Below are 15,650 nucleotides of genomic sequence, written 5' to 3'. Positions count from 1 at the left end.
TGATTTTAATGTGTACCTGCATGCCAGCACAGTATGTAAGTTTATTTAAGTACAGGTATACATAAATATAATTAGAGTATATATAAAATATGAAATAACTTTTAAAAACACTTAAAATTTTGGAGTTTTCAGACATAATGGAGAGACTTAGTGCTTACGGATCTCACAGAGAATTAAACAAACCAGGTGGGGCGTGGTGACCGTATTAGAAAGTCAGGTGGGGGGAGCAGCATAGCGAGTTTTGGTCATAATTTGAAATGACCGTATTAGCGGAACGCCGTAAAGTGAAACGCCGTAAAGCGGGGCCCTACTGTATATGGCAAGGAGGAATAACATCTTGTAGGAGTGAGAAGCGAGTTGCGAGTGTGGGGAAAGTTCATGAAGCGGTAGGTAGAATGAAAGGGGGTGAGGCAGCTGGGGTTGATGGGATAAAGATAGAAATGTTAAAAGCAGGAGGGAATATAGTTAATAGAGTGGTTGGTGCTTTTATTTAATAAATGTATGGAAGAGGGTAAGGTACCTAGGGATTGGCAAAGAGTATGTATAATGCCTTTGTATAAAGGCAAAGGAGACAAAAGAGTGCAAAAATTATAGGAGAACAAGTCTGTTGAGTATACTGGTAAAGTGTATGGTAGAGTTATTATTGAAAGAATTAAGAGTAAGACAGAGTAGGATAGCAGATGAACAAGGAGGCTACAGGAAGGGTAGGGGGTGTGTACACTAAGTGTTTACAGTGAAAGATAGGTAAATAGTATTTAGATAAGGGTAGAGACATTTTTGTGGAATTTATGGATTTTGAAAAGGCATATGACAGGGTGGATGGGGAGCAATGTGCCAGATGTTGCAAATGTATGGAATAGGAAGGTGGTTATTTAAAAGCTGTGAAAAGTTTTTACAAGGACAGTGAGACTCAGGTTAAGAGTATATAGGAGAGAGAGGGAGATTATTTCCCAGTAAAAGTAGGCCTTAGACAAGGATGTGTGATGTCACCATGGTTGTTCAATATATTTATACATGGAGCTGTGAGAGAAGTGAATGCAAGAGGCGTGGGGTTAAAATATAAAGAATCTAACACAGAGTGGGAGTTGTCACAGTTGCTCTTTGCTGATGACACCGTGCTTTTGAGAGATTCTGAAGAGAAGTTGCAGAGGTTGGTGGATGAGTTTTGTAGGGTATGTTAAAGAAGAAAATTAAAAGTGAATATAGGAAAGAGTAAGGTGATAAGGATAACAAAAAAAAATTAGGTAATGAAAGATTGGATATCATATTGGAGGGAGAGAGTATGGAGGAGGTGAATGTATTCAGATATTTAGGAGTAGACGTGTCAGCAGATGGGTCTATGAAAGGTGAGGTGAATCAAAGAACTGATGAGGGAAAAAAGGTCAGTGGTGCACTGACGAGTCTGTGGAGACAAAGAACTTTGTCTACGGAAGCAAAGAGGGGAATGTATGAGAGTATAGTTATACCAACACTCTTATATGGGTGCAAAGCATGGGTAGTGAATGTTGCAACAAGGAGAAGGCTGGGTGCAGTGAAGATGTCGTATATGAGGGCAACGTGTGGTGTGAATATAACACACACAATTCGTAGTTTGGAAATTAGGAGGAGGTGAGGGATTACCAAAACTATTATCCAGAGGGCTGGGGAGGGGTTGTTGAGGTGGTTCAAACATGCAGAGAGGATGGAACAAAATAGAACGACTTCGAGCATATAAATATGTAGTGGAGGGAAGGCGGGGTAGAGGACAGCCTGTATACCATGTACATGGTATATAGGCCTAGCTGACATCAATGACATACTTCTATATAGAAAGCCCCTTGTTATACTGAGCATTTCAGGCATATTAAGTCAGTTTTGTCCTAGGATGCGACCCACACCAGTCACCTAACACCCAGGTACCCATTTTGAACTAATGGGTGAACAGGGACAGGGACAGCAGGCGTCTTGTGGAAACACGTCCCTAATGTTTTCCAGCCGTACCAGAGGAGATTCGAACCCCGGACCTCAGTGTGTGAGCAGTGCGCACTAGCGATTGAACTACGGGAGGGGGTAAAGGAGGTTTTGTGTGCAAGGGGCTTTGATTTCCAGCAAGCATGCATGAGCGTCTTAGACAGTAACGAATGGAGACAAATGGTTTCTACAACTTGACATGCTGCTGGAGTGTGAGCAGGGTAATATTTATGAAGGAATTCAGGGAAACCGGCAGGCCGGACTTGAGTCCTGGAGATGGGAAGTACAGTGCCTGCACTCTGAAGGAGGGGTGTTAATGTTGCAGTTTTATTACTGTAGTGTAAATGCACCTCTGGCAAGACAGTGATGGAGTGAATGATGGTGAAAGCTTTTCTTTTTCGGGCCACCCTACCTTAACCATACCACGGGCGGGATTGAACCCGCGGTTAGTGTGTCTCATAACTCCAGACCGTCGCGTTAGCCACTAGACCAGCTAGCCACAATAAGATTCGTCCAACTAGGTATATTTCTACACCATAGGAAGGTTAGCATAGGCACCACTGTGACCACAAATGCAAGTTTTTACAGACGCGACGGTCTGGAGTTTTGAGACACTCTGACCACGGGTTCAATCCCGCCCGTGGTATGGTTTATTTGCAATCGTGTCATTACGATTTCGTGAGTCACCCTACCTTGGTGGGAAACAGCCGATGTGTTAATAAAAAAAAAAGAAATAAACAAGACTTATTCTATAGTGTCCATACTTAAAGAACATAAGACTAAATAAGACAATGAGTGGTAGAAAAAAATAAACATCAAATTCAAACAATGCATAAAAATGCAGGCATGGGGGAAATCGAAGCTATGAAGCTCAAGTTACCATACTTTGTTATTGGGTTCTGAGCCTAATTTACAGGTGCAAAAGACAATATCAACATTCCCACAGATGACGCATTAGGGAATGAATTTGTCCATTAACCCAGATTTTGGCAGTTGTTTATGTTCATTCTTTTCTTCCGTGTAATGCCTCAATATAAACAGTTAAATGAATTGCACAAAAGTACAGTGGTCCCTCGATAATCGCAAGGCTTGATAGTCGTAATTTTCGAAAATCGTAATGTTATTTTCGTCAAAACACTGGCTCGCGAATCGTCGTTCGTCTGGGACGCGTACACACAGCCCTGAGCTGCCTCACACTCCATTCCCAACCAGTGTGCCACTGTTTATCAGTGAATGAGGATGATCCCACGAGTTCATACGATACATTTCATAATATTCCATTCATTTTAGTGCTTGCAACTGCTAAATAAGTCACTATGGCTCCAAAGAAAGCTTCTAGTGCCAGCCCTTTGGTAAAGAATGTGAGAAACACACACAATTTAAGAAAAAGTTTGTAGAAAAATACGAAGGTGGTGGTGGTAGAGTGAAAGCAGTTGTGATAGTGGTAGAGGGTATTAGCAGTTGTGATAGTGATAGAGGGTGGTAGCGATGGTGGTAGAGGGTGCTAGCAGTTGATAGTGGTAGACGGTGGTAGTGATGGTGGTAGAGGGTTCACTAGTGATGGTGGTAGAAGGTGGTAGTGATGGTGGTAGAAGGTGGTAGTGATGGTGGTAGAAGGTGGTAGTGATGGTGGTAGAAGGTGGTAGTAATGGTGGTAGCAGTTGTGATAGTGGTAGAAGGTGGTAGTGATGATGGTAGAGGGTGGTAGTGGTTGTGATGGTGGTAGAGAGTGCCTTCTTCAGTGATTCAGTGATTCCACCAACTCCTCCAATGTTGTTGGAGTTATATAGGGAGTGCATGGGGCTCAACAACAATTAACCATCTCAGACCACTAATTACCCAACAAAAGGCTGCAGTTAGAATGATAACAAATTCTCACTACAGGCAGCACACTCCACCAATATTCAATACACTAAACCTACTCACCATACAAAACTTCCATACTTATTATTGCACCTATTACATACATAGAACACTTAACTCCGATATTAACCCTCCCCTCAAACATCTTGCCAACCTCAACAGAACACATGACCATAACACAAGGCATAGATCACTCTTTGATGTTCCTCGTGTCCATCTCACACTATGCAAAAACTCAATGCACATAAAAGGCCCTAAAATCTGGAATTCATTACCTGTAAATATAAAAGAAACACTACCTGTTTATAAATTCAAGTCTCTTCTCAAAGATCACCTACTCACCCAAAACCAAATAAATACTGAATAACTGAACCTTATAAATTGTATATCTTAAATGTTTCTCACAATTATATCACATAAATGTTAAACCTAAAACCCAATCTAACTTTATTATTTTTTAAATACACTACCTAACAGAATACTCCACGACTGAATGTACAACAATGCATGCAACCATATGGCCTGTCTTTGTAATACTCACTTGTGCTTTATAGGAATCTGTTTACATTAATGTTTTATCACTGATTTCATCATTGCTTAGTTAATCTTAAGTTAATTTTAAGCCAGCCCGTAATGCTATGCATAGTATAAGTGGCTTTGGCATGCTGCTCTTATCTGTATTTTTTTGTACCTCTGTATGTGTGCTCAAATTGTAAATAAATAAATAAATAAAAATAAATAAACAGAAAACACTGTCGCCTCAGTTGCTGCTTCACCAACATTATGGACGGCTTACTCTCAGTGGCCCTTATACACTCAACAACACAACACCTCTCATGACATACATAATGACTTATTTTATTCATTCTAGAGTATATTCCATGTTTCTATGTTATTAAAGTTGTTTATTATGTCATATTAGTTGAATTGTGATAGATAAGCCGTAGAGTTGATATTAGTGTCATTCTCCAACAATAAACTCGCCATGCCTCCCCTCCCTCTGGCACACACCAACAAGTCTTCAATGAAAGGTAAGTGTGATGTTAAATGTTCATTTATACATTTTATTAGTGCTTTACATTTATTTGGCATTTTTTTTTTTGTATGTAAATCTATATTTAAGATAGGGAAGTGACCTAGAGTCCTTATGGAGGGGGATTCCCCTTCCAAATATTAACCTCTCTTCCCTCTCTCCTCCTCCCTGTCTTCCATTCATCAACAACAGCCTTCAATAAAGGTAACTGTCATACTGAATGTTCATTCTTTTGTGCATGTAAATCTATCTTTAAGGTAAAAAAAAAATTGTTGTTGATACTTCTGGAGGTCTGGAACGAATTAATTGGATTTACATTATTTCTTATGGGGAATATAGATTCGAAAATCTTCAATTTCGATAATAGTCACACTTCCAGGAATGGATTAATTACGAAAAACGAGGGACCACTGTATCTTACAATTTATAAAAAAAAAATTTCAACAAATCAGCCATCTTCCACCGAGGCAGGGTGACCCAAAAAGAAAGAAAATCCCCAAAAAGAAAATACAAAAAATACAATTTATAAAATATGACCAACAAAACTTTGGAAATAACCTCTCTGAAAGACAGGAGAGAAAACTTAACTACACACTAGTTTACAATACATGAAATACATATAGGAAATATTTTCTTAAAGTCAGCAACAGGAGTATGAGAGGACACAATTTGAAACTACTGGAAAAAATAAATGAAGGAATTTAAAATACAGTAATGTATTTCTTTTCAAATAAAGCAATACACAGTAAATGGTTGAAATAGGCTTAAAATAAGTATGGCAGTGTGAGCTGTAAGCAAATAAACTAGAAAGCAGGTATCATTCAGGTTACCATGAACATAGTTCTAGTCCTATTACACTTTCTATGTTTTCTACAAATCTCAGAATTCCAAAATCTCCAAAATATTTTAATAGGCTACAAGCAATGCATGAACATCCTAAATACTACTTCCCTTGACCTATTTGCATCTTGAGGGATAAAAATTGAGGCAGCAGCCACCACTTCAACTTTGTACATGTTAATAGCAAATTATTTTGTGTTCACCTAATATTACTGTATGCATTACCACAAAATAAGACTTCATGAAAATTATTCAAACCAGGAAAACTATTTTTAAATTAAATTTGTTAATGCTGCTGTTATAGTAGCCTCTGAGTTGAGTAGGGCTCAGCATGATCTGTAATCAAAGCATTGATGTATTATCTGATAAAATTATTTATGGTCAATGACTATTGAGGAAAAATTTGATTAATGTAAATTATATTATTCCGGATTTGAGAGGAAGTACTTGAATGAAATTCAAATCAGCTAACTGCTTTTATTTACATCATAACAAGTGCATCACAACTATTTCAACCAATGCTTAAACACATTTTTAGCTCAATTGTTTGCACTACTTATCACGTACTTTAAATTTTAAGATACCATTAATGTTAACACCTGACTCCTAATTTAAAATCTTATGTTTATTTGCTTTATCTCTGCACAAAGCTATGCATAATTGTTCTTTTTTTATTAAATGGAAAACTTTCTTACTATTGTATTAACCCTTCACTGTCAGTGTCGTATTATTACGGCTTACAAGCCAATGTTGGTGCCGTATTAATACCCAAAAATTCTAGCGGCTTTCAAATCTAGCAAGAGAAAGCTGGTAGACCTACATGCAAGAGAATGGGTCTGCGTGGTCAGGGTGCACAGTATAAAAAAAAATCCTGCAGCACAGAGTGTAAATGAGGAAAATAAAAATCCAATCGTGTTTTTGGCTATAAACACCGATTTTGAGGTGTATTTTCGTATGATATTCATGGTTCTATTTTCGTTTTCTTGGTCTCATTTGACAGAATGGATGATATATTACAGAAATAGAGATGATTTTGATTTGTTTCATGATGAAAAGTACATACCTTGAAAATGAGCTCAAAGTAGCAGAAATGTTCGATTTTTGCTGATGTTCAAGAGTAAACAAATGACGTCACTGTCCAATGTGTGTCCAACTGGCCAATCTAATACGCAGTCATGAATGGGTTGACATTATTTATACAATTATTACAATACTGCAGTAGTCTGCATAACAGTAAATCTATTTTTTTTTTTTGTGAATAAAAATTAAAAATGGAAAGCAAGAGTAATATAAGAGGGGCCTGGAGACATGACTAATGAACAGAGAAAATGTTGTTTTAGTGTCAGGAATGTCTGCATTATTTATTCTGGACCCTATTTTAAAATTGGTATCTTTTGAAATTTGTGTGAAATTGGCCAAATTGCCAATTTCTGACCACTTTATTGGGTAGTTGAAATTGGTAAATGAGGAGTTTCTTGTACTCAGTTGATAGGACAAATTGAGTTCTAGCAAAATAGCTATGCGTTTGGTCGACTGGAACAATGGAACTGGCTGAAAATAGGGCTCAAAGTGGGCAAAACCATTGATGCGCACATTTTGCCGAGGCCTCTAACTTCATGAGAGCATAATTTCATAAGTTTTCCATCAAATTTTGTACTTTTGGTGTCATTACCATTGAGAAAAAATTGTCTATAATTTCACTTTTTTTTTTTTTTTAAATTCTTCAACACTGAGAGCAAGTTTGTGAGCAGGGGGTCTCGATAAGAGAAAGGGTTAATGTTTAGTCTTATATAAAATCAGAATATTCTCTTCCTTTTGATTTTATAATTCAACTTCAGCATATATAAATATTTATAAATATAACTGTAGAGTAAAGCACCCTTCTGGCAAGACAGTGATGGAGTGAATGATGGTGAAAGTTTTTCTTTTTCGGGCCACCCTGCCTTGGTGGGAATCGGCCAGTGTGATAATAATAAAAAAAAAAATTACCATTTTTTATAATTATTAACACACTGTCCATTTCTCACCAAGGTAGGGTGGCCCAAAAAAAGAAAATCTTTCATCATTCACTCCATCTCTGTCTTGCCAGAGGCACACTCACACTACAGTTATAAAACTGCAACATTAATGCCCCTCCTTCAGAATGCAGGCACTGCATATTAGCATAATTTGGTCAGAATTGCTCTGCATACTATAGACTTCAATGAAAATATTTTCACTTGGCTGTAACTTGCTTTCTCTCATCTTCTATTTAACCCTTTGACTGTCGCAGCCGTATATATACGTCTTACGAGGTACCATGTTTGACGTATATATACTCATAAATTCTAGCGGCTTCAAATCAAGCAGGAGAAAGCTGGTAGGCCCACATGAGAGAGAATGGGTCTGTGTGGTCAGTGTGCACCATATAAAAAAAATCCTGGAGCACGCAGTGCATAATGAGGAAAAAAAAAACTCCGACCGTTTTTTTAATTAAAATGCCGACTTTGTGGTCTATTTTCGTGTAGTATTTATGGTTGTATTCTCGTTTTCTTGGTCTCATTTGATAGAATGGAAAACATATTATAGAAATAGAGGTGATTTTGATTGATTTTACTGTATAAAGAACCTAGAAATAGAGCTCAAAGTAGGGGAAATGTTTGATTTTTGCCAATGTTCAAAAATAAACAAATGATGCCATTGCCCAATAAATGTCCAACTAGCCATTCTAATATGCAGTCATGAATGGGTTGATGTTATTTATACAATTATTACAGTACTGCAGTAGTCTGTATAATAGTAAGTCTTCTATTTTTTGTTTGAATAAAAATTCAAAATAGAAAGCAAGAGAAATATCAGAGTGGCCTGGAGACGTGACTGAAAAATTGAAAATAGAAAGCAAGAGTAATATCAGAGTGGCCTGGAGACATGACTGATGAGCAAAGAAAATGTTATTTTAGAGCCAGGAATGTCTGCATTGTTCATTCTGGACCTTATTTTGAAATTGTCATATTTTTTAGTTTTCGTGAAATTGGCCAAATTGCAAATTTCTGACCACATTATTAGGTAGTTGAAATCGGTAAATGGGCAGTTTCTTGTACTCAATCGATAGAAAAAATGGAGTTCTAAAGAAATAGCTATGAGTTTGGGCGACTGGAACAATGGAATTAGCCGAAAATAGGGCTCAAATTGGGTGAAATCGCCGATTTGTAAACAGCGCCGAGGTCGCTAATTTTGCGAGAGCATAATTCCGTCAGTTTTCCATCAAATTTCGTTTTTTGGTGTCATTACAATCGGGAAAAGATTCTCTATCATTTCATAAGAAAAAAATAATTTTTTTTTTTTAAATTTTGCGACACCAGGAGACACTTCAGGATTGGGGGTTGCGACAGTCAAAGGGTTAATCAACCCTGAATATTACTATAAATATGCAGCATATGCTAAAGGTGTTAGGCACTTTCAATATATTTGTGATAAAGATAACCCAACAAGTACAGATCTACTCCTATCATCACACAGGTAATCACATACCTTTTGACTCAGAAACAACTGGGATACCAACCAATTTTATTTTGCACTATTTTTAAATGGGTATAGTATTTTTAATTTTGTGTAAAACTGACCAAATTACTGACTTCTGTGCACTTTATAGGGTAATTGTAAAAGTTGAATAGGAGGTTTCTTGTGCTCAGTCGACAGAAGATTTATTTTTTTTTTATTATCACACTGGCCGATTCCCACCAAGGCAGGGTGGCCCGAAAAAGAAAAACTTTCACCATCATTCACTCCATCACTGTCTTGCCAGAAGGGTGCTTTACACTACAGTTTTTAAATTGCAATAAATGGAATTTATTGAAAACAGAACTCAAAGTGGGCAAAATCGGCACTGCGTAAGTTCCACACAAGCTAACTTTGTGCTTGCATAGTTCTGTAATTTTTCCAACAAATTTCATACATTTCGTGTCATTACCTTAAGAACATGATTCCCTACTATTTCATAAAAAAAAAAGGAATACTGGGAGCAATATTAATTTTGGGATCTGGACAGTTAAAGGGTTAATTAAGACACTGCATACCATACATCAATGCTGGAAAATAAGTAAAAAAAAAAGTGTATAAATTTAAAGGAGGAAAAAATGAAACTAGTTAATAATAATATTTTCAGTAGAGTAATACAAAGAATACAAGGACACAATAGTAGAAATGTGAATTAGAGAGTACAGTGGAACCTCAAATTTCAAATTTAATCTGTTCCAGGAGCTAGTTCTAAATTCAAAAAGTTTGAAAGGTGAAGCAATATTTCCCATAAGAAATAATGGAAATACAATTAATCTGTTCTAGAAACCCAAAAATATTCACAAAAAAAAAAAAAAAATACATTTTATAGATAGTATTACATTATAGTTTTACATACACACAACAAATATAGTGTACAATTATTAATAAATTTAAATAAACATATAAAATAACATTTTTACTTACCTTTATTGAAGATTGGTGATGGCATCTGGAAGATAGGGAGGAGGAGGGAGTTGGGGTTAGTGTTTGGAAGGGGAATCTCCTTACATAAGGACTTTAGGTATCAAAGCCCTCTCTGGGGTTACTTCCTTCTCTGTCTTTTAATGCCACTAGGACCAGATTGAGAGTCACTGGACCCCTGTCTCACAAAATAACTGTCCACAGTCCTCTGTTCCTGGTGCCTCTAAGATTTCCCTAAAATGGGACATGGTTCTGTCACTGAACTTGTTGCAAAGATGGCTTGTTTCAGCTTGCTCAGGGTGGTACTTCTCCACAAACATTTGGACATCATTCCACTTGGCGCAAATCTCCTTAATCTTTGAACAAGCATGCAACTTCCTTGCTTTTTCACAAATAATTGTCTCTGAAACACTATCACCTGCCATCTCTTTATCCTTGATCCACACCAGCAACAACTTCTCAACCTCATCGATTGTCTGTGGTCTTTTCTTGGTTAGTATAGTAACACCTTTCACAACATCAGATTCCTTGATTTGTTCTTTCTTTGCCAGGGTAGAAGCAATGGTCGACTTGTTTTTCTCATACATCCTGGCAAGCTCAAGTCTCACACCACTCTCATACTTCTGTATTATTTCCTTCTTCACATCTATAGTGTTTCTCACTTTCTTTACCACAGGGGTACCACTAGCAAGTTTCTTTGGGCCCATGGTAGCTTATTTCACAGTCCCACAGCACTAAACACAACGAATTATTCATAAAATGTTTGAATGAGACCGCAGGTTAGTGTTCACTCAAGCATCAACAAAGCCAGACTGGCTTACAGCGCCTGTGCGGGGACGCGGACAGAGCGGGCTGGTGAACAGGTCCATTACCCAGCGGTTCGAAAATAGGTGCGAGTTCGATAAAAGGGACAAAGTTGGTTAGAAAAAAGCGGCCGATTTTCGAACAGTTCGATAAGCGATACATTTGAAATTTGAGGTTCCACTGTAAAAGAATAAATTGCTGGAAGCAGTGTGTGCCACAACTATGAAATTCTTTGAACAAAATTGTGACTGAGCAACTAAAAAAGATATGACACTGAGAATACTGTAGTGACATACCTGGTCCCCTTCTACTTGGACAGAAAGAATACCCAGCTGCCGCAGTGCTTGATCTCCTGCCTGTGCCAGCTGATGTAGACGTACGGCAGCTTCTCGTGGGATGGAGAATGTCACTCGTACACTGTTCCATGGCTCAACTTTTCGCACAAACCAGGTTGAGTCTGAAATTCAGTAAAAATTCATTATTTTATATACAGTTTATCTACCTATCTATAAATATATATTAGACGGCCATTAAAGCCAGCCTATACACTGTTCAAATATTAATGCAACCATGGAAACAAGTGGTTGTAGAGCAAAGAATATACTGCAACTGGCCAATACTCAAACCCAAGAATCTCACCCATCTTGAGAGATGCCTTTGTCCACCACATGACCATGGCAAAAAATGGTAGGTGGTCAGTGATACCACTAGCCTCTTTTTTTTTGTAGTTGCAATATCTGTACTGCTAACTGAGGATGGCATTAATGGAAGAATGAAATTATTCCTGTAGTTTTCCATCCTCCAAATGTGGCTGGCACTAGGGAAAACATGGCTAGTGTTAGTTACATTATCATTTGCCATTTTTATGTCAAATGCAGCTACAGCTCCTACCCTTATCTGAGTACTGTATATAAAGTGGACATAATTTGCACAGATTACGCTCCTAAAAATTGCACTATCATTGATTTCCGTGACTTAAGTGAAAAACACATGGGTAAAATACGGTTGCAGTCCTCCATAAAAAAAATTTACCATCATAATCAATCAAAAACCATGTTTCTACATAACTGTGTTGATGAGGATGCTCTACAAAATACCTAAACTCTAGTGAAGTTCAGACTCTTCAAAGGATGAGTACTTGTAGCTAAAAAAAAAAAAATAGTTACATTAACTCTTTGACTGTCACAACCTCAAATCCTGAAGTGTCTCCTGGTGCCAAAAAATTTTTGGAAAAAAAAAAAAAAAATTTCTTATGTTATGAAATGATAGAGAATCTTTTCCCAATAGTAATGACACCAAAAGTACGAAATCTGATCAAAAACTTATGGGATTACGCTCCTATATGCATCGGCGATTTTGCCGACTTTGAGCTATTTTCGGCCAATTTCGTTGTTCCAGTCGACCAAACTCATAGCAATTTCTTTAGAACTCCATTTTTGCTATCAACTGAGTACAAGAAACCGCCCATTTATTGATTTCAACTACCCAATAAAGTGGTCAGAAATTGGCAATTTGGCTAAATTCACACACATTAAAAAAAAATGCCAATTTCAAAATTGAGTCCAGAATAAACAATGCAGACATTCTTGGCACTAAAATAACATATCCTCTGTTCTTTAGTCACATCTCCAGGCCCCTCTTATATTACTCTTGCTTTCTATTTTGATTTTTTATTTACAAAAAAAAATAGAAGATTTACTGTTATGCAGATTACTGCATTATTGTAAAAATGGTATAAATAATATATGTGCACTAGTGAAAGAATATCAGACACTCTAGTTGATGTGTACTGGATGTGTGGTGTGATTTGCTTACTCTTGAACATTGGTAAAAATCGAACATTTCCGCTACTTTGAGCTCAATTTCAAGGTCATTTTCAGTGTGAAACTAATCAAAATCATATCTATTTCTGTAATATGTTTTCCATTCTATCAAATGAAACCAAGAAAATGAGAATACATCCATAAATACTATAGGAAAATACACCTCAAATTCGGTGTTTTAATCCAAAAACATGGAGTTTTTTCTCTCATTATGCATTGTGTGCTGCAGGATTTTTTTTATACAGTGCACACTGACCCCACAGACCCATGCTCTCACATGTGGGCCTACCAGCTTTCTCCTGCTTGATCTGAAGCCTCTAGAACTGAGTATATATACGTCCGAAACACTGGCTCGTAAGAAATATATACGGCCAAAACAATCAAAGGATTAATAATGTACAGTATTTATTACTTACCTTCAAGTCAAGTTGGTGGTGCTTTACATCTTGAAACAAGTAAAAAGACTGACTGTGGCCCTACTGGACTGAAGCTGAAGGCTGGGGTTGATGCAATTTGAAGGTTGGGGATCTTGGAATGCTGATGCAGCTTCATCAGTTAATTGTTGCAGTGGAGTGCTAAGGTATTCTGTCATACTCCACTGGCTTGTTTTACCCTGCAGTACTTTATACAACCCCCTGCACATTCTAAACCAATTAAACCATCCAGAACTAAAAGTTCACTTCTTTCCAGGGTGTATAAGACCATCAAGTGGAACACCTTTCTTTGTTTTTCAATCCCCACATTTAATAAGCTTCGTTTTACTTGGCTGTAATAACCTATTCCTCATTCATTTTACTGTCACACTGACAATTGCTTGTTGCATAAGCCTGTTATCTTCATCTCACTGTCTGACTCCTCCTCGTTAGTAAGCAATTCTAACTTCTGTCTTTCCCTGTACTCTTTCAATAATTCTACCATACACTCAGACTTATTTCCCTATAATTCATACACTCCATCCTGTTCCTTTTCCCTTTAACTGTGTCATACTTGGAAATTAAATTTCCTGGAGTGGCAAGCATGATAAAAAAAAAAAATCTTACAGATCCAAAGAGTACACTTACAAATCTAACAAGACTAAAATGAGTGGAATTTGATAAAAACTTATGATTTTATGGTGTACTGAAGTTGGCAAAAAAAAATTATCACTTGGTAACAGCAGCATAAATGCACCAACAATGTATTTATATAACAGCAGCACAAATCCAGCAGCAATATTTATATTTTACAATTTAACATGGTTTTGACTGTTTATCAGATTTTTAGCTTTTAATGTGTAACACTAAGTACACTAGTTTCTTATGATATTAGATGTTTCAATGTACTTAGTACAGAACTGTACTTCAAACATAGAAAAATGCAAAGCCCAGCCAACACTGCCTCACTTGATGTATACTGTAGCATAAATTGGTAGAAATTATTTATTACTCTGGACTTCTAATAATTAAGGTATTAAAATTGTTTTAAAGGGTAATATAAATCAAACTGTATCATGAAATTTTAATAAATTTGAAATGAACAAGACATCTTCCTGCCAGTTCCACACATTGTTTGCTAGAAAGGAAACTGACAGTGGAATAACAGGTCCTGATTTGTTTACTTATGCTATTTAGGCAATGTTATCTGCAATGCACTGTGTGGAGCCCATTTGGTCTTATACTTTTTTTTCAACACACAAAGAGTTTGTAAGACCCAAACAGTTGTGTTGAGGTCAAAAATATTGGAAGGTGGCAGATTTGAGGGCACAAAAAAATTGTGCCCTCAAATGTGGTTTTGTGTGTGTTCACCTAATTGTGGTTGCAGGGATCGAGACTCAGCTCCTGGCCTCGAAACTTCACTGGTCTCTACTAGGTCCTCTTTCTCCCTGCTCCATGAGCTTTATCATACCTCGTCTTAAAACTATTTATGGTTCATGCCTCCACTACATCACTTGCCAGACTATTCTACTTCCTGACAACTCTATGATTGAAGAAATACTTCTTAACATCCCTTTGACTCATCTGAGTATTCAACTTCCAACTGTGTCCCCCCCTCTGGAACATCCTGTCTCTGTCCACCTCATGTATTCCTCGCAGTATTTTGTATGTTGTTATCATGTCTTCCCTAACACTCCTGTCCTCCAGTGCCACACTATTCTAATTCCTGACAACTCTATGACTGAAGAAATACTTCCTAACATCCCTGTGACTCATCCGAGTCTTCAACTTCCAATGTTGATGTTTCAATATAGATGTTTCAATGTACTTAGTACAGAACTGGACTTTAAACATAGAAAAATGCAAAGCCCACCCAACACTGCCTCACTTGATGTATACTGTAGCATAAATTGGTAGAAATTATTACTCTGGACTTCTAATACCTATGGTATTACAATTGTTTTAAAGTGTAATACAAATCAAACTGCACTGCATGGTAGTGGCTTTCTTTTGTGCTCAACAATTCTTTATTACATGCAAACTACATTTTGAATACTGCTGTATTGTTTATATTATATAAGTTACACTGTTTGGCTATATCGGGTTATCCTAGGCTAAATCTACATAGCTTGTTCTTTGACTGTATTCCACTGTAAGTATCATGAAATTTTAATAAATTTGAAATGAACGAGACATCTTCCTGCCAGTTCCACACGTTGTTTGCTACAAGGGAAACTGACAGTGGAACAACAAGTCCTGATTTGTTTACTTATGCTATTTAGGCAATGCTATCTGCAATGCACTGTGTGGACCCATTTGGTCTTATATTTTTTTTCCACACACACAAAGAGGTTGTAAGACCCAAACAGTTGTGTTGAGGTCAAAAATATTGAAAGGTGGCAGATTTGAGGGCACAAAAAATTGTGCCCTCAAATGTGGTTTTGTGTGTATTCACCTAATTGTGGT

At 37.0% G+C, this 15,650-nt stretch overlaps 1 protein-coding gene across 3 annotated transcripts in view; it reads right to left on the bottom strand.

Annotated features, from left to right (window-relative positions):
- LOC128700070 (streptococcal hemagglutinin-like) overlaps positions 1 to 15,650 on the bottom strand; it is a 156,606-nt gene that overhangs the window by 111,088 nt on the left and 29,868 nt on the right. For all 3 annotated transcript variants that reach the window (XM_070098723.1, XM_070098722.1, XM_053793027.2), the window contains exon 3: positions 11,245 to 11,405. In XM_070098723.1, the coding sequence (XP_069954824.1) occupies positions 11,245 to 11,405 (161 nt within the window). The remainder of the gene's footprint in view (positions 1 to 11,244; positions 11,406 to 15,650) is intronic.

Source organism: Cherax quadricarinatus, chromosome 64 (genome assembly GCF_038502225.1).
Source record: "Cherax quadricarinatus isolate ZL_2023a chromosome 64, ASM3850222v1, whole genome shotgun sequence".
Taxonomy (NCBI): domain Eukaryota; kingdom Metazoa; phylum Arthropoda; class Malacostraca; order Decapoda; family Parastacidae; genus Cherax; species Cherax quadricarinatus.
The sequence above is the reverse complement of the archived record's forward strand: the minus strand, read 5'-3'. Positions and strand labels throughout refer to the sequence as shown.